The sequence below is a fragment of the Ammodytes marinus genome, assembly GCF_949987685.1.
Source record: "Ammodytes marinus genome assembly, chromosome: 23".
NCBI lineage: Eukaryota > Metazoa > Chordata > Actinopteri > Uranoscopiformes > Ammodytidae > Ammodytes > Ammodytes marinus.
In genome coordinates this window covers 443,431-464,370 of record NC_137227.1, presented here as the reverse complement: position 1 = coordinate 464,370, position 20,940 = coordinate 443,431, and the positions used below count along the sequence as shown (strand labels likewise).

Sequence of the window (20,940 nt, the reverse complement as noted above, 5' to 3'; positions counted from 1 at the left end):
CAGAATGAGGAGACGAGGTAGGAGGCTGCCACTACCTGCAATAACTCTCTCCAATGTGCGGTCATTACGCAACATCTTTCCGCACTCAAACTTGACTCAGAGACTACCGTCAAACCAGCCTCTTTTGCTTCACGGAGACATGGTTGTCAGAAGAAATAACCAATGTCGATATAGATGGATTTAAGATCATCCGTTTTGACAGAGACACTAGGGTGACGCGGAAGTCGATTGGGGGCGGGCTATGTATGGCTGTCAACACAAAGTGGGCTGTCAACTTCACTGTCAGAGAGACTGAATGCAGTAAACACCATGAAATCATGACAGTGTCGTTCAGGCCTCACTACCTTCCCCGTGAATTTGCACAAATTACAGCCATCCAAGTGTATGTCCCTGGACCTGATTTCGCATTTGCAGCGGAGCGCATTGCTGACTGCTACAACAGAGCTGTCAATCAGAGCAGCGATCAGCGCTGTCTTCCTGCTCGGGGATTTTAACAGATGCGATGTCACCACACTGCTTACGAACTTGGAGCAGTATGTCACCACACCTAAACCACACCTCGCAAAGCCCCGCCCAGCACTCGGTCGCTCCGACCACAATGTCATTCTGCTACTTCCAAAATTCAGACAAAAACTAAAAACAGAAGACATACAAACAAAAACTATTCAAGTCTGGAACAATGACTCTGTTGATGCATTAAGGGGCTGCATGGAGATCACTGACTTGGAGACACTGTTATTCCAACAAAACAGGTCAAGCTGTACCCGAACAACAAGCCTTGGGTTACCAAGGACCTGAAACAGTGTCTTAACAACAAAAAGGTGGCATTCCTACAGGGAGACAAAAACAGAGTAAAAGAGTGTAACAGTGAATTGAGAAGGAAGATCAGGCTGGCCAAACTCCACTATAAGAACAAAGTGGAGGAAAAATTCACCACTGGCAATGCAAGGGAGGTATGGCAGGGACTCAACACCATGATGGGCAGAGCCCAGAAACCGGCCCTGATCCAATGCTCACCGCCACCTTTGCTGAGCAGCTCAACACCTACTACAGCAGGTTCAACATGCCGCACCCCCAGAATGACTGGACCCTCACCAGCGATTCATCACTCACAGTGGATAAAGGGAAGGTCACATCCATGCTTGGCCGCATCAACCCTCACAAAGCCTCTGGCCCGGACAGGCTCAGGGGCAAGGTGTTGAGGTTATGCTCAGCTCAGCTCCAGCATCTCCTGGACTCCAGCTGTGTCCCACGGATGTGGAAGGAGTCCATGCTTATACCGGTGCCGAAGAGAGCCAACGCCAGGGAGATGAAGGACCTCACATCCATTCTCTCTAAGTGTATGGAGAGGGTGGTGTGTGATCACCTCACTTCTATGGTGGTGGACAAGCTTGACCCACTCCAGTTTGCCTATAAGGCAAAGCGTGGGGTGGAGGATGCCTGTTTGACTCTCCTGGACACCGTTTGCAGACAGCTGGACTCCACACACTCCCACACACGGATTTTATTCATGGACTTTTCTTCTGCTTTTAACACAGTCAACCCGGCCACCCTCTGCAACCGCCTTCTGGATCTACAAGTCAACCCATCTCTCCCTGCAGAACCGGTCCCAGCACGTGGTGGTAAATGGCTTTAAATCCAATAACATGATTTTAAACACTGGTGTCCCCCAGGGTTGTGTATTATCACCGATTTTATTTTCCATCTACACAAACAACATAACAAACAACAACAGTGACATTTCCCTTTTTAAGTATGCAGATGACATCCTCGGGATTTATCCTCGGGAGACCAATTGAGGGGTGGCCCTCATTTGCAATGGCGTCGAGTATATATGGATATATGGATTGTATAAATATAAAAAAATATATATATATATAAAAAATTATTATAAAGTTATTGAGCTGTGGAAAAGGGGTAGGATTAAATAAGTTTATACTTCTTCCTACTCCTTTTCAGGCATATCAATTCAATGTTATGTTTATTTTTTGTTTATTTTGTTTATTTTTATTTGTGAAATCATTTGAACATATTCTTTGTGTTGTGTTTTCATGCTTTTAGTTTTTCTTTTTTTTTGATATGTCTGAAATAAAGTTTAATCAATCAAAAAAAACATGGCCCTGGTGGCCGACATCAAGGATCACTCCTATCTGGCTGCCTACTATCAGCAGGTCAACACCCTGATGCTGTGGATCAAAGAGAGCTCTTTGGAGCTCAATATCTCCAAGACCAAGGAGCTGTGTTGTGGGGGGAGGCAAACATCTTCCCCCCAACCTCTCTTTGAACCTCTGAGGCTGAATGGGCAGACAGTTGAGCAGGTAGAGGCCTAACCCTAACCCTGGGCACAGATAGACACCCTCCTGTCCTTCTCCCAGCACACAGACTCTGTGTACAAAAAGGCACAGCAACGCCTGTTCCTGCTGAGGAAACTGAGGAGCTTTGATGTCAGACAGGACATTTTTTTTTTTTGTATAATTCTTTTTATTTTGGTTTCTTTGTAACAATAATCAAACAAACAAACAACACCAGACAATACATACAAACTAAGAAAAGAGAGAAAAAAAATTAAAATAAGAAAAAGGACAAATGTGTATGTTGTTCATTATTGCATGATCACACACACACACACACACACGTAACATTTAAAGACACACAAAAAGAAAAATCCATGTCCTGCGATCTCCACTGTAGTTCCCCCCTCCCTTCTCAGCAATGTTACAAGCTTTATTTCTCATAGTGCCTCATAGATGTGTTTCCATACTTCATTAAATTGATTTGTTTTGTTGTTGTCTTCGGATAATGTATTTTCTATGGTCAGATAATATTTCATAAGTTCTTTCCAGTTCTTTAATGTAGGGGCCTCTGCATCTTTCCAGTATTTTAAAATTAGTTTCTTGTAAACAAGGGAAGAAAACATAATTTGCCATCCCATAGGGTACCTTACACCTTCGGGGTTCTGAAAAATACACAGCTGAGCTGAGAACTGCATTTTTGTTTTACAAATGGTTGATATCCATTCTTGGATTTCATTCCAACCTTTGTTCACTTTCATACAATGCCAAAAGGCGTGTATGAGAGTCTTGAGAGCCACACTTCACACACTGGTCAGAGGAGTCAGCATAAAACTTATGTAATTTATCTCTAGTATAATATATTCTTGTCATCAGTTTATATTGTATTAACCTGAGATTTTCATTTGTGGTAATTTTATTTGTAAAATACAAGCATTTCTTCCATTTTATATTGGCTTCTTTGAATTGGAGATCTTTATTCCATTTTCCATAGAGCTTATGCATTGAGTAGTGTTTAGATTCTTCCTTCAAAAGAATATTATATATGCTACCAATTAACTTTCCTTTCCTTTTTTAAACATAACCTCCTCAAATGGTCCTTGAACCAAATTATAATGTAAATTAAAGTTTTCCATTATCCAGTTTTTTAACTGTAAATATCTAAACGATTCTTGGTTTGACAGTTTGAATTTATTCTGAAGTTCTGTGACTTCAATGGTTGAACCCTATTGTGCGAAATTAGTAGATCTGACAATTGATTAATTCCCCTTGTACTCCAAGTACTCCAATTGAGCTCTTCATTCTGGATTTTAATTGATGGATTATTCCAAAGTTCTGTGTTCCTAGGGATACTAATCTGCGCTCCAAGTATTTTTCCAATTTTGTTCCATGATTTTAAAGTGCTATTTGTAACGAAGTTTGATACTTTTATATTGTGTTTTGTAAACAAAGCTGTGAACAGGTTTTGGGGTTTTAAATGGTTACTTTCTATATCAATCCAGGGTTCTTCAGCTGTATTATTGATTATCCGATCTATGTAAAACATCTGTGATGCATAGAAGTACAGTTCTAAATTTGGAAGTTTAAGACCACCTTCTGTTCTTACATTTTGAAGAAGAGTTCGATCTTTATTCCATTTTCCATAGAGCTTATGCATTGAGTAGTGTTTAGATTCTTCCTTCAAAAGAATATTATATATGCTACCAATTAACTGTTTCTTCTTTCCTTTTTTAAACATAACCTCCTCAAATGGTCCTTGAACCAAATTATAATGTAAATTAAAGTTTTCCATTATCCAGTTTTTTAACTGTAAATATCTAAACGATTCTTGGTTTGACAGTTTGAATTTATTCTGAAGTTCTGTGACTTCAATGGTTGAACCCTATTGTGCGAAATTAGATCTGACAATTGATTAATTCCCCTTGTACTCCAAGTACTCCAATTGAGCTCTTCATTCTGGATTTTAATTGATGGATTATTCCAAAGTTCTGTGTTCCTAGGGATACTAATCTGCGCTCCAAGTATTTTTCCAATTTTGTTCCATGATTTTAAAGTGCTATTTGTAACGAAGTTTGATACTTTTATATTGTGTTTTGTAAACAAAGCTGTGAACAGGTTTTGGGGTTTTAAATGGTTACTTTCTATATCAATCCAGGGTTCTTCAGCTGTATTATTTATTATCCGATCTATGTAAAACATCTGTGATGAATAGAAGTACAGTTCTAAATTTGGAAGTTTAAGACCACCTTCTGTTCTTACATTTTGAAGAAGAGTTCTGCTCAGTCGATGTGCTTTATTGGACCAGACAAACGAGGTGAGTAAAGAGTTTAGTTGTGTGAAGAATCGTTTTGGAGGAATTAAAGGTATTGTTTGGAAGATAAAGAGAAATTTTGGTAACCACATAATTTTAAAAAGATGTATCCTTCCAATTATATTTATGGGCAGGTCTGACCATTTCTTAATACAAATTTTTAATTCATTTATTAGAGAGATAAAGTTATCTTTGTATAATTGTGTTTTTTCAGGGCTTATGATGCAACCTAAGTACTTTAACTTTTTTTTCCACTGAAGGTTCTTTAAATCTTCTGGGATGCATGTTCCTTTATTAATTTGCATCAGTTCAGTTTTTTCAATATTCATTTTATAACCAGATATTTTAGAAAATCCGTCTATGATCTTCATTACCTTTGGAAGAGATGTTTTAATATTAATTAAATATAACAATAAATCGTCAGCAAATAGACTCAGTTTATATTTTTGTTTATCTACCCTAATACCACTCACTTGTTTGTCTAATTTTCTGAGCCAAGGGTTCAATGGCCAACGCAAATAAGGAGGGGGATAACGGGCATCCTTGTCTAGTGCCTCTTTCTAACCTAAATATTTCAGATAAAGTCCCATTAACATAAACCTGTGATGTTGGTAATTTATAAATCGTCTTTATCATGGTAATTATTTCATCAGGAAATCCAAATAATTCTAATACTTTAAAAAGATATACCCATTCTAAACGGTCAAAGGCTTTCTCTGCATCCACAGCCATCAATGTCAGATCAATCTTTTGCCTTTTAGCATATTGAATTAATGATATACAAGTTCTAATATTAGTTTTGAGACTCCTATTTTGTATGAAGCCAGTTTGATTATGGTGGATTATATCAGGTAATAATTTGGCTATACGATTATTTAGGACTTTGGTAATAATCTTATTGTCACTATTTATTAAACTTATAGGTCGAAAATCAGATGGTTTGTTGCACTCCCGTCCTGGTTTTGGTATCACGTTAATAATTGTTTGATACATTGTTTGTGGAAGAGCCTGGTGCTTTCATGCATTATTAATAACTTTCAATAATAGTGGGTTAATCTGTGTCCAGAATATAGAATAGAATTCAATTGGGAAACCATCATTTCCTGATGCCTTTTTTAGGAGAAAACCATCAATTGCACTTTTGACTTCTGATATTGTTATTTCCTTTTTTAGGTCTTCTTTTTGTTCATCAGAGAGACATTTAAGTTTAACTGACTTTAGAAAGGGCATTGGGTCAGATTTCTCAGTTATATCAGATTTATATAAATTTCCATAGAATGTTGCAAATTTCTTATTAATTATTTCATTGTCTATAATTAGCTTGTTGGAAGTGTCCTTTAATGCTACGTTGTGCCTTTTAACTACTCTTTTAACTAAGGCGCTCAGTTGCTTACCCGTTTTATTAGCCGTTATATACGATATTTTATTTGAGTTATGCTTAATGTCTTGAACCTTTTTAAGTAGAAGATTATCATATTCTAATTTTAATTTTTGCAGTTTTTCTAAGTCTTCTTTCGCATGTGTTTGTTTATGGATATTACGAAGAGAATGCATTGCTTTTTCTACTCTGTCAATCTCTTTATCTAGTTCTTTCTTCTTTCTAACTGAAAATGATATCATTATCCCTCTTATATACGCCTTAAATGTATCCGATATAATATCTATTAGAGGACTATCAGTAAAAGAAGCGTTATCTATATTTGTGCTTTTAAATATGTCAATATGCTTTTTTATGTAATTAAGAAATTGATTATCAGTCAAATATTTTCGATTCATTCTCCAGATTTTATGAGAAAACGTATTTGTTGGTGGTGTCGTTACACACGTAACTGCTGCATGATCTGAGATAACTATGTCATGGATCTTTGTAAATATAACATTGCTGAGCCCTATATCCGATATGGAAATGTAGTCTATTCGACTATACGATTTATGAGCATGTGAGTAATGTGTGTAATCCCTACCTTTGGGGTGCATTACCCTCCACATATCATGTAATTCATTTGTAGAAAGAAATTCTAAAAGTTTTGTTGGTGGTTTTGCTTTTCTACTTTTACATGAGCTGTCATGTGTGCTAAAGATGTTGTTAAAGTCACCACCTAATATAATTATTCCTGTTGGAGTCATATCAAGTACTTTCTGAATTTTATTTAGGAATAACCCATCAGATGATGGTGGGACATAAATATTGATTAGTGTATATCTACTTCCAAATATATCACATTTAATAACTAAGAATCTACCTTCTGAGTCTGCGTATTCTGATATTAGGTTAAAGGGAATGTTCTTACTTATAAGTATGCCAACACCTCTGCTACTAGAAGTGAAGGTAGACTCAAACACCTCCCCCACCCACTGTCTCTTAAGAAATTGTATTTCCCTGGGTTTGAAATGGAGCTCTTGAAGAAAGACTATGTCAGAGGAAATTTTTTTTAACTGACCTAGAACTTTATGTTTTTTTGCACCTTCTTTTAACCCGTTAATGTTCCAGGTACAAATGGTACATTTGTTGGGTATGGTTTCTAACGATTTATTTAGTACCATTTCTACTTGTAATCTTACTTGTGGGACACATAGCTGCTTCAAAGCGAGGGGAAACCACCGTGGAGATCACAGAGCACAGACACATTTGACACAGACAATAAAAGACTGATATACATGAAAAGAAAAGAAAAAATACACCTACCCTTGAAAACTTCTCATCTCTAAACATGCTTTCCTGAGCTAATTCATTTGCTCCCTCCCCTGGTGTATAGCAATGGTCATAAAGAATAACAATGTTTTCACTTTAACAAAGCAATATTGTACCTCCTCGGTCATATCATCATAATTTGATAAATAATCCAAATAAATATTGGTATCAAGGAGAGAAGGGAAGAGGAAAGAAGAGTGGAGGAGATGCAGCAGCGGGCCCGAAAGGAGGATGCAAATTAGTTACAGAGAAGAAAGGAAAAGGAGAGCAAAAAATTTTAATTTAAATAAAATAAAATAAATACTATAATTCCTTCAATATTCCTCAAAGATAGGCCTACAAGAGGATGCACATAGGGTTAAAGGATAAGGGTAGAAAAAAGAAAAAAAAACACTACTCCCCTTATACATCATTCAAACCTCCTCGAACTAAGATTTACAAATGCCTATAGCCTTTTTCCCCCCCACACGTTACCTCAGCGTCCTCACGCATCCGCCACGTCATCCACTCCTACACACGTTCACATTCATTCCTAGCACACGCTTCCATCCACCCCCCCCCCCAGTAAACACAGCAATAACAAATAAAGTAAATTACTCTAGACCTGAAAAACAAACAAAGCAATTAGTCTACTTTACAATAAATTAGACATTTCATTAATTAATTCCACACTTTACACGAGAAAGAAAATAAAGGTCCAGAGTTGACTTATAGGCTTTTTACTTTACCCCACTAATTGTCTTTGAGTAATTACTTCATCTTACGTGTAGCCTACTCTTATGAAAGAGAAGGATGTTTCTTGCAGAGCTCCAGCAGGGCCTCCTGTGGTGTAGCGTAGTTCAGCGGTTTTCAAACTGTGGGGTTATGGCAGGGGGGGCGCGGATGAATATGTAAAAAAAAAGAAAAACTAAAAAAAAAAAAAAAAAAATGTTTTTTTTTTTTTTTTTAGTTTTTCTTTTTTATACTAAGATCACGGCATAGCTGGATACAAGTTCTTCTGCTTCGTTCCTCTCACTGCATTTAAATGCATTCAGTAAATTACAGAGAAATAGGTCTCGTTAAAGAAAAAGAGCACCAAGCCCAACCCAGAGGACCCTGCATAATATTTTATTTCAAATTTATATTTCTATGGAAAATCCATGTGTCCTTCTTCAATAGCTTCTAATTCATCAGACCCAGTGTCTCCAAATTATTTGTTCACACAAAATTCCTCATATTTGGCCTCTTAATTGTCCTCTCAAAGTGCACCAGATTCATGCATTTCACTTTAAAAAGGTGAAAAAAAATCTCCCGGGGGGGCATACCCCCGGACCCCGCTAGGAGGGTCTGGTTCTCCACTGGCTACTATTCTCCTCCAGCAGGACATTGGAGGCACTAGCGAAAAAACACTGGGTGTGTGAATGACATTTAACTAGTCAATAATTTGGGCAAGTCTGTCTACCTATCTTTCTCACTCCGATGCACACTCAGTCAGTATTATCCATGCTTAAAGGAAGCAGGATTAAAACACTGGATTTAGATGTTAAAATGTATTAAATGTGTTTACAAACGCACAAAAATGTTTAGAATGTTTCAAAAACATGTTTAAATTTGTAAAATTTGCTGAAATTTGTTCTCTGACGGGGGGCTCACTCTCTCACACTTTGAAAACCCCTGGCGTAGTTCATCGTTTTCTCACCGTCTTGCACTTGCAGAGATGAAGGGAAACGGAGTTGGGTTTTAATATCCAGTTTGTGCAATTGTTCTCTCAGCGGCCAAAACGCCTCCCTTTTCTTGCGTAGTTGTGTCGAGATATCCGCTGTGATTCTGTAGTCGGTGTTGTGTAGCACAGAACTTTGTCTCCTTTCCCTCGCAGCTCTTAAGATCAGTATTTTCTTCTGAAGGTGATGTAGTTTGAATATAATGGTGCGGGGGAAACGCGCACTCTCTTTGAAAGGGCCAAGGCGGTGTGCGCTTTCGAAATCTTCTTCCTTCAGTTTTACGTTCCACTCTCGGTCTATGAGTCTAACCAGGAAGATGTTCATTCCCGAATTATCTTCCAGCCGTTCAGGCACATTTAGAAGCCTCAGATTGTTTTGGCGCTGGCGATTTTCAAGTTGGTCAATGTAATCCAGAGCTGCAGTTTGTTTTCAAGCTCTTTAGTACGGCATTGCTGCGCGCCTTGATTGACCACCTGCTCGTGCATTTCTCCTGTTAACTTTTAAATTTTCCCGTCCATGGTATCAACTCTTTTTACAACCGTTGACAAAAGCTTGTTGGTAGCCGTGTGGAGGTCTAAAAGTTTGTCAAGTTTACTTTCCAGTTCAAACCTTGCGTATGCTCCAGCTGTATGTCGGCAGGTGCGGCCTCGGCCACCTGTGATCTTGTTTGGTTTGGCATCGCGGAAGATTCCAATTGTCGCCTTTTCTTTTCCCCTTTTCTTTCTTTTCACCACAGGTCCAGTTAATGTGAAACTTCCTCTTGTACTTAGTCGGTACTGATTGAGTTTTAATGTCTTGATTTACACTTTATTTGACCATTGCACACCACATTGCGAGGAGACTCTAGCCCTTCCGTCCTCTCACGCCGCGCATGCTCAGAGTCAGACAGGACATTTTAACAGCTGTCTATAAATCACTCCTAGAATCTGTACTCATGTTCAACATCACATCCTGATTCACCCTCACCTCTGTCAAAAACTAATCAAAGCTTTCCTGGATCATCAATCAAGGAAGCAAAATAACTGGCAAAACTCAAATTCAATTATCAGTACTCCACAGCCAGGCAGTTAAAAGGAAAGCCAACCTCATTACACAGCATGCCACCCACACCCTGCACAAGTCCTTCCAACTTCTGCCATCAGGCCGCCGGTATAGAGTACCCCTATCTAAGAAAAACATACACAAAAACTCATTCATACCCATTGCCATAAACAGCTTAAACAAAGAATGAACAATGGACAAATGAACCCTGACGCACTGTCACTTTAAACTTTACACATATCCACAGCTTTTATCTTGTTTATTTTTACAGTTTTTAATATTTATACTTGTTTTAAGATCTATACACACTGTGTGTGCTCTCAGAAATCAATGTTGTATGAATGCCTATCAGTACATTGTCCTGTTTGTATGTTGAGCCACGTCAAAGATGATTTTCTGTTACGACAGACAAGAAAGTTTTCTGAATCTGAATCAGCCGTTTTAAATGAGCAATTACTACTCAATCAGTAGCCTACTGGTAATATAACATACTTTACAGCATGTAGTTCTACACTTCTGTCAATAATAATTTATATTATTTAAAACATGCTCTCATTAGAGCACAGACCTCCACTAAGAATGTTCATTGACTCATTTGTGTTGTACTTTAGTGCACTGCTGTAGTGCGATTGATCCAGGGTTTGAAAATGAATTAGATCATTTATGTTAATTAAAAGTGTATTTAATATGCTGTTCAGTGTTCTCTACTACCAGCAGAAAAAAAGTGTATGAAATAATCTCACTTTTCTAAGAGAAAACAAGACAAACAAATGACCTCGTAAATAAAATAAAAACACTTGTACAAAGATGTTTGTAATCACATTGGCGGCTAAGTTATCTATAACACTGAAAACTTAAATAAACAATTATTGAAACATTAGAATAATTCATGGAAATCTTTCCCCACAAATGTATGTAGACTTTCTAAGATTAAAGTGTCATCATATTTTAAATTATTTTAATTAATGTAATAATTCAGATGGTTCACAGGTTTTTGCCATGGTATTGTTTCAGTATTGGAACAGAGCTATTTAAGGCAAGTATCGTATCAAGTCAGAATTTTGGTATGGTGACAACACTAGTGTGTGTGTTTGTATAAAAGCAGGCAGCTGACCGGGGGGGAGTGTGTCTCTGTGCCCTTGCTGGCCAGTCGGCTGAGGATGCTCCTCTCAGACATCTGCAGGCGGGCGGCGATGGGTGGGACTCTGGCCAGCGCGGCCGGTAGCCGGGTAACGTCGGCCTTCATGTCACTCAGCAGCTCCTCCAACTGGTTCAACACTGCAATGACAACTAACATCAACAACTACCACTTTCTCTTAACAAGGATTTATTTTCACAATCACAAATCCTTATTGATAGATTATGTTTATACTGTATTGGTTTATGCAGAAAAAGGTATCTTTGATTATTTTCTTTGACAACATGGAACGTAAATACAGGTAATATTTCATTATAGCTGGAGTCAGAGATAGGTAATAGATCATTTGCTTTATTTAAAAAAATTAACGGTCCAAAATGAGATGGATTTTTAGTCCCTTCTTTTATATGAAGGTATATGTGGTGCATAAGTCTTTAGCACATGTAACTGCAGATTTTGAATGCGTACACTGAAGTCACAAATGTGTAACAGTAGATTTGAAGTCGTAAATATTTGTTTTGCATGCGTACTCTAAAGTCACAAATGTGTAACAGTAAATTTGAAGACGTAAATATTTTTTCTACCATTGTGGACACAAAATAGGGGCTAAGAGTTCACAAATCGTTGTTATGGGTGCACAAATCCTATCCTGTGCATCACAACTTCAAGGAGTCATGCGCTTGACACTTTTGCTACAATCATTGCAGCACAGTTGGTGCAAAACACATTTGCACACCCGTGTTTCATAATGTGAGAACATGCCCAAAATGTGTGCATTCGTAAACCCAAATGTGAACTAACGCATCAGAAGTTGCACATCTGTGAAAAATGTCCTCACAAATAAAATTATATCGAGCACAGCATTTTAATGAGCGAGCACAAATCCATCGATACAACTGCTCAAATCTGTTCCTACGAGTCTAAACTGAGGGATTTCTCTGCTCGAATCTGCTCCTGCAATTGCAGGTAGATTTGCACCACGTCCAGGTGGTATAGTTGGTGCAAAAGTATTTCGTACCCGTAGAACAGATTTGTATCCGTAGAAGGTGGGCGGGACAACATTGTCGCATCATCCAATGAAAGCGCCGGTCGGGACCCGTGACGTCAGCATGTGAACAAACGGAGGAAAAACCTTTTTCCTTCGGGAGGCTGGCAAGATGGCGGCCAGTGCACACGCTTTGTGCTGAGCTCTGAGAAGTTTTGGGCATAATTGTTCACCTAACAGGAAAAGTTGACCAGATGGTACGCTAAAAGACTGTTAAAAATAGAAAGACCCGATTTAAAACATTAGTCTAACAAACTTGGACCTGTGGTTGTATACAGCTGAGCTGCTTCACAATCTCTGTCCGGAGCCGCAGCAGTGTCTGGACTGACGGTCACGGACACGCGGTCGGACATAGACCTAGGGTCTAGCTAGAGCCTACAGTACACGGAGCCATCCCACGGAAACTATGAACTGTAAGTCTGGTTCTTATGTTTTTAAACTTCAAAGTTGGTCGGTATAATACTTTCAATGATGAGAAGCAACGTGTGGTTATAATGTATTGCAGGCAGCATAGCTAACCACTAGCTAACAAGTCATAATGGGTATAACAGCTAATGTTCGTTAGCATATTCTTTTAAAGGATGTACCGGTTTTTAAGGCATTTGGTCACTTCTAAGGATGTTAATGATTAACTGTTAACGTAAAATAAGAAGGCTGACCAATGAATCCTTCCGTTAATCAGTTAAAATAATCCCGGCGCTAGCCAGGGAAATATGAGTCAGCTGAATACTGGAGTCTTGTTGCTAAAATAATAATCAGCGTATCTGTATGTCTGCTTTTCTGGGACATTGGCACCTTCATACATAGCCTACTAGTTTTACATCAGGATGTAATGTTAGCATGTGTCGACCTCATATAGAGCGTTTTCTGTCTTAATAGTGGCTATGAAGATCCAAATAAACACATGTGAGCAGTATACTATTCTGCTCAGCCCGTCTCAACATCATGTTGCTGTTTCTGAATAAAAACAGGTAGACAAGTGTCCCATTATGCAAAGGATTTTTTTTTTAATTGTGCAGCTCCATCGTGTTTAAATCATATTTTATATCTGTTTTTCCAGCCCGAAAAAAAAACATTTACAACTCATTTTAAAAGTCACTAATGACAAGATACCCCCCACGAAGAGAATGAATTGCAGGGCTGTTATAATAAACTATTAGTTTTTAGCTTTGTGTTCTTAATCAACTTGAACCTACATGTATTTTATTTATTTTATAAATCTTAACATTATCTTAACATCTGAACGGGACATCTGCTTTTCCACAGACTCATCTTGGCTGTCCTGCACAAGGCCTGCACAAGTGTCTGGGATTTCCACCCTGTCAGGGAGAAGCCATTGTACAGTGAGCAGCTACAGTCAGTCCTAACTATTATCCGTCATGTGTTTACTATAACATCACTAATGGGATCTAACAATTGTTTCCGTCCCCAGTGTATGCATTGCTGAGGGAAGGACACTCCAGATAACTGAAGACTTCACTGCTCCTGCTGCCTTGAGAAGATCTCCGAAGATGGAGCAGCGTGGAACTCACCTGGCAGTCACAGCACATCAGTCTGACTCTACACTCTACACACAATTTGTTTTCAATTTTTAGATTGTGATTATTATAAATCTAGACAAAGTCAGATCATACTCAATTCATAATCATATTGATTGCAGTAAATGAGGTGACATACTCAGTCATGTTTATTTGTTTGACATATTAAAAAGGTAGGGGAGATTGTGATTAAATATGGTAAACAGTTGGGCTACAGACCAAGGACTAAGTTACTAGTTTTATGTTTTGTTTTATAAAGTCTTGTTCCGGCACATGCCAGAGCATTTTGGGTATTTTGTTCATTTTCTCTTAATAAAATAACGCCATACAAAACTTTACTTGGAGGTATGCAATTGTGAGTGCATTCTAGTTTTAAACTGGTTGATTTGTATTTTTCATTTTGACCGTATGTATATGTTTAGTAAATCCACAAATATTTTAAAAAGTCCAAATCTTGTGATTTGTTTGTGGGGTAAGCTTTTACTGTACATTTGTGTGATTGTTATGATAACTGCAAATCATAAATATAATTGATATAGGACATTTATTAGTCTTGCTTTAGCAGCATGCAGACCTACTTATTAATGCAGCACGTGATCTGAATTAACATGTTCTAAACTGCATAAAATGTTATGGTGTGACACTTTGTGATTGTGATTAATTAAAGTAATCACTGAAATGAGGTTATATGAAGCTTTGTACCCTGTTCTTCTGGACACGTCACATGAGGTAAGGTGTATAGCAGAACTGTCTGGGGATAGGCACACTAGTTAAACCTGATCATCTAATTATCAGTTTGTGATACAAGTAGTGATAATTTCACATGGAAAATGTGAGATAGAGAAACAATTATTCCAATTCAGTTTTAATGTGTCCTCTATACTTTTCTATTGCCTTGTAGAGTAGGTTACTTATTCACTTCACTATTCACACGTTTAAATTAATTAAGCTTACTACATTTAGAAGACTAAGTGTATGATTTATAAGCATATTTCTGGATTTAGATACATGCTGAATACTCTGCAGCAAGATATGTAGGCCTACTTTATTTACTTTGGTCCTCAATGCCTGCAACGTCCTCCTCACCCCCTGCGTGTGGTGTGTTTTAACCATAGATAGTTTTAACAGCCAGGAGCCTTGACAGCGGCTGCGGGACAATAAACTATTGTCGATAGTTAGCCTGCTATCGGTGTATGAATGTGTGTGTGAATGGTAACGTGTAAATGGGAACAGGTCTCCCAGTGGCGGACTCGGACTGTTTGAAGGGCAGGGGCGAAAAAATAAAAAGGGCACATTCTGGACAACATGGGGCCCCACCAGCGGACACAGTGGCTTTTCTAACTTGATGGTGTTTTGTTCCCCCAACAGAGCCTTAAAGGCAGTGCTGCCTGGAAGGTCCTATCCCCTATCCTTAGCAAGTGCTGCCTTGAAGGTCCCATTCGGGGCACTTGTTACATCTCCATGTAGCACTAAAAAAAATTGTTAGACTCATACAATAAAACGGGTGGTCTGGGGGTCCCCCCCCAGAAAAAAATTAGCTTCAAAGACACTGTTTCCCCTTATTCTAGCAACTTTATAAACACCAAAATGAGTTGTTCACATCATTGTGCACTTTCACATTTTAGCCAAAGAAAGGAGGATGCCTTTCTGCTTTCATCTTTACTAACATTTAAGTAAAAATTAGACTGGAGAAAATTCAATGTGCCGCTACCATACAGTCTTTGACCTTTGACAGCCAGCTACGGAAATATTGAAGGAAGTTTTCCCTCATGTTGAGGTGATAGCTGACCATTATCGTCTCTCTTGCATGAAATGACCTACACTTGAATGATCTTGAACGCTCAAAAAATGTACTTTTAAACGGATTATGCAAACTGAAAATATTAAGTTTTTCTAACTTGGCATCTAATTGCGCTTTTCCACTATGGGTACTGACATACTCTTAATCCGCTTTTTGCTTTTTGATCCAGTGGAGATTTAAATACCACTCGATGTAGCTGTTTGTCATAGCGACGCTACATGAAAGCAACGCCTCTTTCGCATTCCCCGTTCGTCAGCTACCAAAGAGAGGAACGTCTGCACCTCATTAGAGTACCACACCATGTTTTTTTTGGTTTGCCATATTGCTCCAGAGGGCACATCATCATCATTTAGGCCTATTGTATGGAGGGGGAACCTAGGGCACTCAATCATATTTGTTCACGTGTAAAGGGCAGCCAATAAGGCACTTTCTCTCATTTTCACCACCATAGAGGGCACTTTAGCAACACTTTTTCAACCATGGGGGCACCAGACGGGCAGAAGGGCACTAGAAGGACCAGACGGGCAGAAGGGGACTATCAGGGCACTAGAAGGGCACCAGACAGGCAGAAGGGCACTAGAAGGACCAGACGGGCAGAAGGGGACTATCAGGGTACTATAGGGGGCACTAAAAGGGCACCAGATGGGCAGAAGGGGACTCATTGAGGCACGTCATCAAATTTTCTTGTTCTAGAGGGCACATCATCATAATTTATTGTATGAAGGGGCACTCTAGAGGGCACCTAATCATGTTTTGCATGTGAAAAGGGCAGCCAATAAGGCATTTCCTCTCGTTTTCACCACTCTTGAGGGCACTTTAGCGCGCTTTTTCAACCATTGAGCAACGAGGGGGGGCGATCGCCCCCCCCCTGCCCCCCCCCCTGAGTCCGCCACTGAGGTCTCCCTTGCAAAAGTCTTCGGACTCAATGGGATATACCTGTATAAATAAAGGTAAAAAAATATATATACTGTATATATATATATATAAATAATGGAAATTCATTCTACTTTTATTAAAATGTAAAGGTTTTAAAGAGAAAAACAGCTGGTTTAAACAGTTACACCAGTGCCAATCACACAGCAGACGTTAACTGACGTCGACGCTGGCCCTTATATCTGCTAAAGTAAACTTGTTTATGACTTTCACTACTGGCATAAGGCTCCACTATAGTTCCCTCTTATTCAATTCCCTTATTAATTCAGTGAATACAGAGGAAATAATTTTTGGTAAGACCTCAACCTGCCCACAACGATCCATAGGAGAAGAAAATATGGAGAATAAATAAATAATAAATTGTCCACCAAGTGTTGTCCCAATCTACGCCCACACATGGGCTTTCCTCTCTCTGTTATGGTAATTGTTTTAGTAGTTTTTGTCGCTCATTTCCAACATTTTCTGGTGAAAAGAGACGACCATGGACATATGAGGGAGACGACGGAAACAGGCTTTCCCTCAGTCTGTTTAAATGCTGACGTCACAGGTCCCAACCGGCGCTTTCATTGGATGATGCGACAATGTTGTCCCTCCCACCTTCTACGGATACAAATCTGTTTTACGGGTAAAAAAATTTTTGCACAACTATACCACCTGGACGTGGTGCAAATCTACCTGCAAAAAACCCACTGCTGAGACTTGCAGGAGCAGATTCGAGCAGAGAAAACCCTCAGTTTAGACTTGTAGGAACAGATTCGAGCAGTTGTATCGATGGATTTGTGCTCGCTCATTAAAATGCTGTGCTCGATATAATTTTATTTGTGAGGACATTTTTCACAGATGTGCAACTTCTGATGCGTTAGTTCACATTTGGGTTTACGAATGCACACATTTTGGGCATGTTCTCACATTATGAAACACGGGTGTGCAAATGTGTTTTGCACCACCGGGGCGGCAGTGGCAAAGTGGGTAGGGAGTCTGCCTCTGGAGTGCAGGGTCGGAGGTTCGATTCCCCGCCTACCCACATGTCGAAGTGTCCCTGGGCAAGACACTGAACCCCAAATTGCTCCCGATGGTTCAGACAGCGCCTTGCTTGGCAGCTACTGCCATCGGTGTTTGAGTGTATGTATAAAAAATGTGTATTGTGAAGCGCCTTGTGACCCTGGTCTGTGAAGGGCGCTATATAAATAAAGCTTACTTACCAACTGTGCTGCAATGATTGTAGCAAAAGTGTCAAGCGCATGACTCCTTGAAGTTGTGATGCACAGGATAGGATTTGTGCACCCGTAACAACGATTTGTGAACTCGTAGCCCCTATTTTGTGTCCACAATGGTAGAAAAAATATTTACGACTTCAAATTTACTGTTACACATTTGTGACTTTAGAGTACGCATGCAAAACAAATATTTACGACTTCAAATCTACTGTTACACATTTGTGACTTCAGTGTACGCATTCAAAATCTGCAGTTACATGTGCTAAAGACTTATGCACCACATATACCTTCATACTTCCATCCCATCATCCCTGACCTTTATGTAGGACAGCGTTGGCCGGCTTGTTGCCCGCCAGCGACTCCTTGCTGAGGTGCTGGTGCGACTCTGCGAGGCACTCCACCTCCGTAAAGCGCGCGTTGAGCGCCATGGCTGGGTGGCTGGGGTCCTGGGTCATGTTCAGGTAGGCTGCCCGCCGCAGCTGCTCCTCTATCACCAGTGCCTGCTCCAACAGCTGGAGGACAAGAGAAGAAAATGCACTAGTGTCTACAGTACAGTGTCACTATAATGTATCTATGTAGGTATTTCTGCTATGGATCAGAAAATCAAACAAAAGAACAGCATTAGATAGATGCAGCTATTAATTTTTTCTAATATTTCTGACACACTTTGATATTAAATTGCTTTTCTCTAATTTCATTGCAAAAATGTTGTTCCGATTTTATGTAACTTTTCCAACCATTTAGGTACATTTTACATGTGTCTGATAACAATATCATGACATGTTTTTTCCAATTGTTATGTTAATATAAGTTATGATTGCGCCTTCTATCTCTATTGCTTCAAAGTTTTCTAAAAAAAAAATTTTTAGAAAGCAAACAAACAAAAAAACTGACAGAGGAGAAACGTTTAACCAAGGAATTTCAAGCTTGTTTCTTTAATCTGAGATTGACCCCTGCTTTCTCACCAACCACTTGTCATCAACCAATTGTTTAAATGCTTTACAGCTGTGACAAACAGTGTGAACACACCACAAACCCAAAACCTGCTTAGAATTAGTAACAAGTTTGGAACTGGGCTACTGCTTAAGATCTTTAGAAGTTCCCTTTTGTGAGGTTATACCAAACATTGGTGTTGTATTATCTTGATGCATCGGGGAATTTATTGGGCTGTTGCCCTAAATGTGTGATTCACACTTATATATACGTAGAATAAAGAAACAATGAAGAAACAGCAAGAGAATGACAGAGATAAAGAAACAGAAATGTGGATTCCTGCACAATGCTCTTTATTACTCAGAACCAAATAACTTTATTTTTAAAAAACACACACTTCCAATGACCAAAATCAAATCAAACATGAGATATGTCTTTTAAAAATGTTCAATAAATATCAATGTATTAAAGACTTACATTTTACATGAAACTCACCCAAATTACTAATCAAAGGAAAAGAGAAAATGAAAAGCTCCTAAAAGGCTGATTCTCCCCTCTGTTTGCCTACCAGCTCTTAATTTTTTCTGCCGGAACGAAACTGCTATCTGTTATGATCCTGCTTGGGCCTCAAGCACTTGTGTTGTTTTTCCCTTTTACCCTTGTCTATGTGCTGGTCTAATTGCAGGGTTGGAGTCAGGTGTGCTGGAGTCAATCACCAGCATTCACAGCTGCCATCAATCATCAATCAACTGCTCTTCATATACCCGGCCCTACCTTCCAGACACTGCCAGATTGTAGATTCTGTTTCCACACAGTCAGTCCTCTCTCTAAGCTAACCTGTTTGCAGCTCCGCTTTTTGCATTTTTCCTGGCTAACTCCTGTTTTTTTCTGCCACAGCTCTCCCGGCCTGACTCCAGCCACCAGCTCCAGCCCTCGCCCGCCAGCACTTCCTCCCGGACCCCTCTGCCTGCCTGCTCTAGCCTGCTCACACTCAGCTCCCTGGACTTGCCCCGTTGCTCTCTCCCTGGAGCCCCATGACAGCCAGCTTCCCCCCGGATCACGGTCCTAACCCCCTGCTGGTTACTTCCAAAATAAATCTTCTTAAAACTGATACTGTCTCCGCGCCTGTGTCCTCCTGATCCAGCCGTTACACTATCATTGTCACTTTATCCTTTATTATTGATATTTCCATATCTTGGCTGGCATGGCAACGGTTATGGAAGCATTTCAAAGGGAAATTATGTTTCATACAGTGATTCAGTTGTGGGTACGTGTCCCGTAAAAAAGGAATTATTTGCTGCTAATGTGTTGCACAAGATGGGAATGGTGTCAAAAAGTAACCAGTAACAACTAAAAACACACTAAAGAGGAATTGTATGTGAAATACATTTAACTTTTTTCCAACTTCCAATAAATTAGTATTAGATATAACGAGAAATTAAAGGAGTAAAAGAGACAGAGAATGAGGATGGTGAAGGCAGGATCTGAAACATGTGAGCCGGTCAAAAACAGGATGAGAGCCGTTCCAGAAATGCAGTGGTCAGCAATACCATCCGGTCAATATGTGGGTCTAGGGGAAACCGTCATCCGCCCATCAAAACCAGGTGATCCACGACAACGTATAATAGGGCTTGAGAAATTTTTCATAGCAACTAAAACGTCTAACTTTTTTATATGAGAGCTTTAGTTTAAATATGAAAAACCATGTTTATATGATTATTTTATTGGTACAACCCAAACTTAAATATTTTAACTGGCTATAAATGTAATGTGTTTCAAGAAGAAGTTGTAGCTACGTCTCGTCTTAGGGGCACTTTATACGGTGAAAACGTGACAGTTTTCCCATTTTTGGTTTAAAAAAAAAAAACCCGTTCAGACACAATTTATATGACATCTTCACTCGTACACATGTTTTCAGAGGTAACGGGACGACATCGCTGTAGTACGCATGCCAAGCCAATAGTCAGCGGTGACACAGCCTAGTAGATAGCTCTTCCGGTACAATTTGATGCATAAAACCTTACTGTAACCGAAAATTAATGCCACTAACGTTCATATAGCGGTTGGTGTAAGCTTGGGGTTACAAGTATTGCAAATGACAAGCTTTCTGTCCTCTTATTTCACCGCATTGAACTCGTGAAAACAGAAGACATGCTGATAGTGAAGGGGCTTTGTGAGCGGCTACTTTCCTGTTATTAAATGCTATTAATGTTTAGCAAGTGAAATGCTTTTACTGTGAAGCCGTAGCCTTAATGCTCCTTTTGTTGAACAGTAACTTAACCGCTGCGCGCTGAACTGTG

At 39.3% G+C, this 20,940-nt stretch overlaps 1 protein-coding gene and 1 long non-coding RNA gene across 8 annotated transcripts in view; one reads left to right on the top strand and one right to left on the bottom strand.

The window, feature by feature from the left end:
• The window catches only part of chd3 (chromodomain helicase DNA binding protein 3), a 173,982-nt gene that overhangs the window by 29,835 nt on the left and 123,207 nt on the right, over nt 1–20,940 (bottom strand). For all 7 annotated transcript variants that reach the window (XM_080052084.1, XM_080052085.1, XM_080052087.1 and 4 more), the window contains 2 exons: nt 18,024–18,219; nt 11,150–11,313 (listed from right to left, as the gene is read on the bottom strand). In XM_080052084.1, the coding sequence (XP_079908210.1) occupies nt 11,150–11,313; nt 18,024–18,219 (360 nt within the window). The remainder of the gene's footprint in view (nt 1–11,149; nt 11,314–18,023; nt 18,220–20,940) is intronic.
• On the top strand, nt 12,603–13,929 carry LOC307269215. Its single transcript, XR_013845490.1, has 3 exons — nt 12,603–12,631; nt 13,485–13,561; nt 13,651–13,929. It is a non-coding gene; the product is annotated as an uncharacterized lncRNA (long non-coding RNA).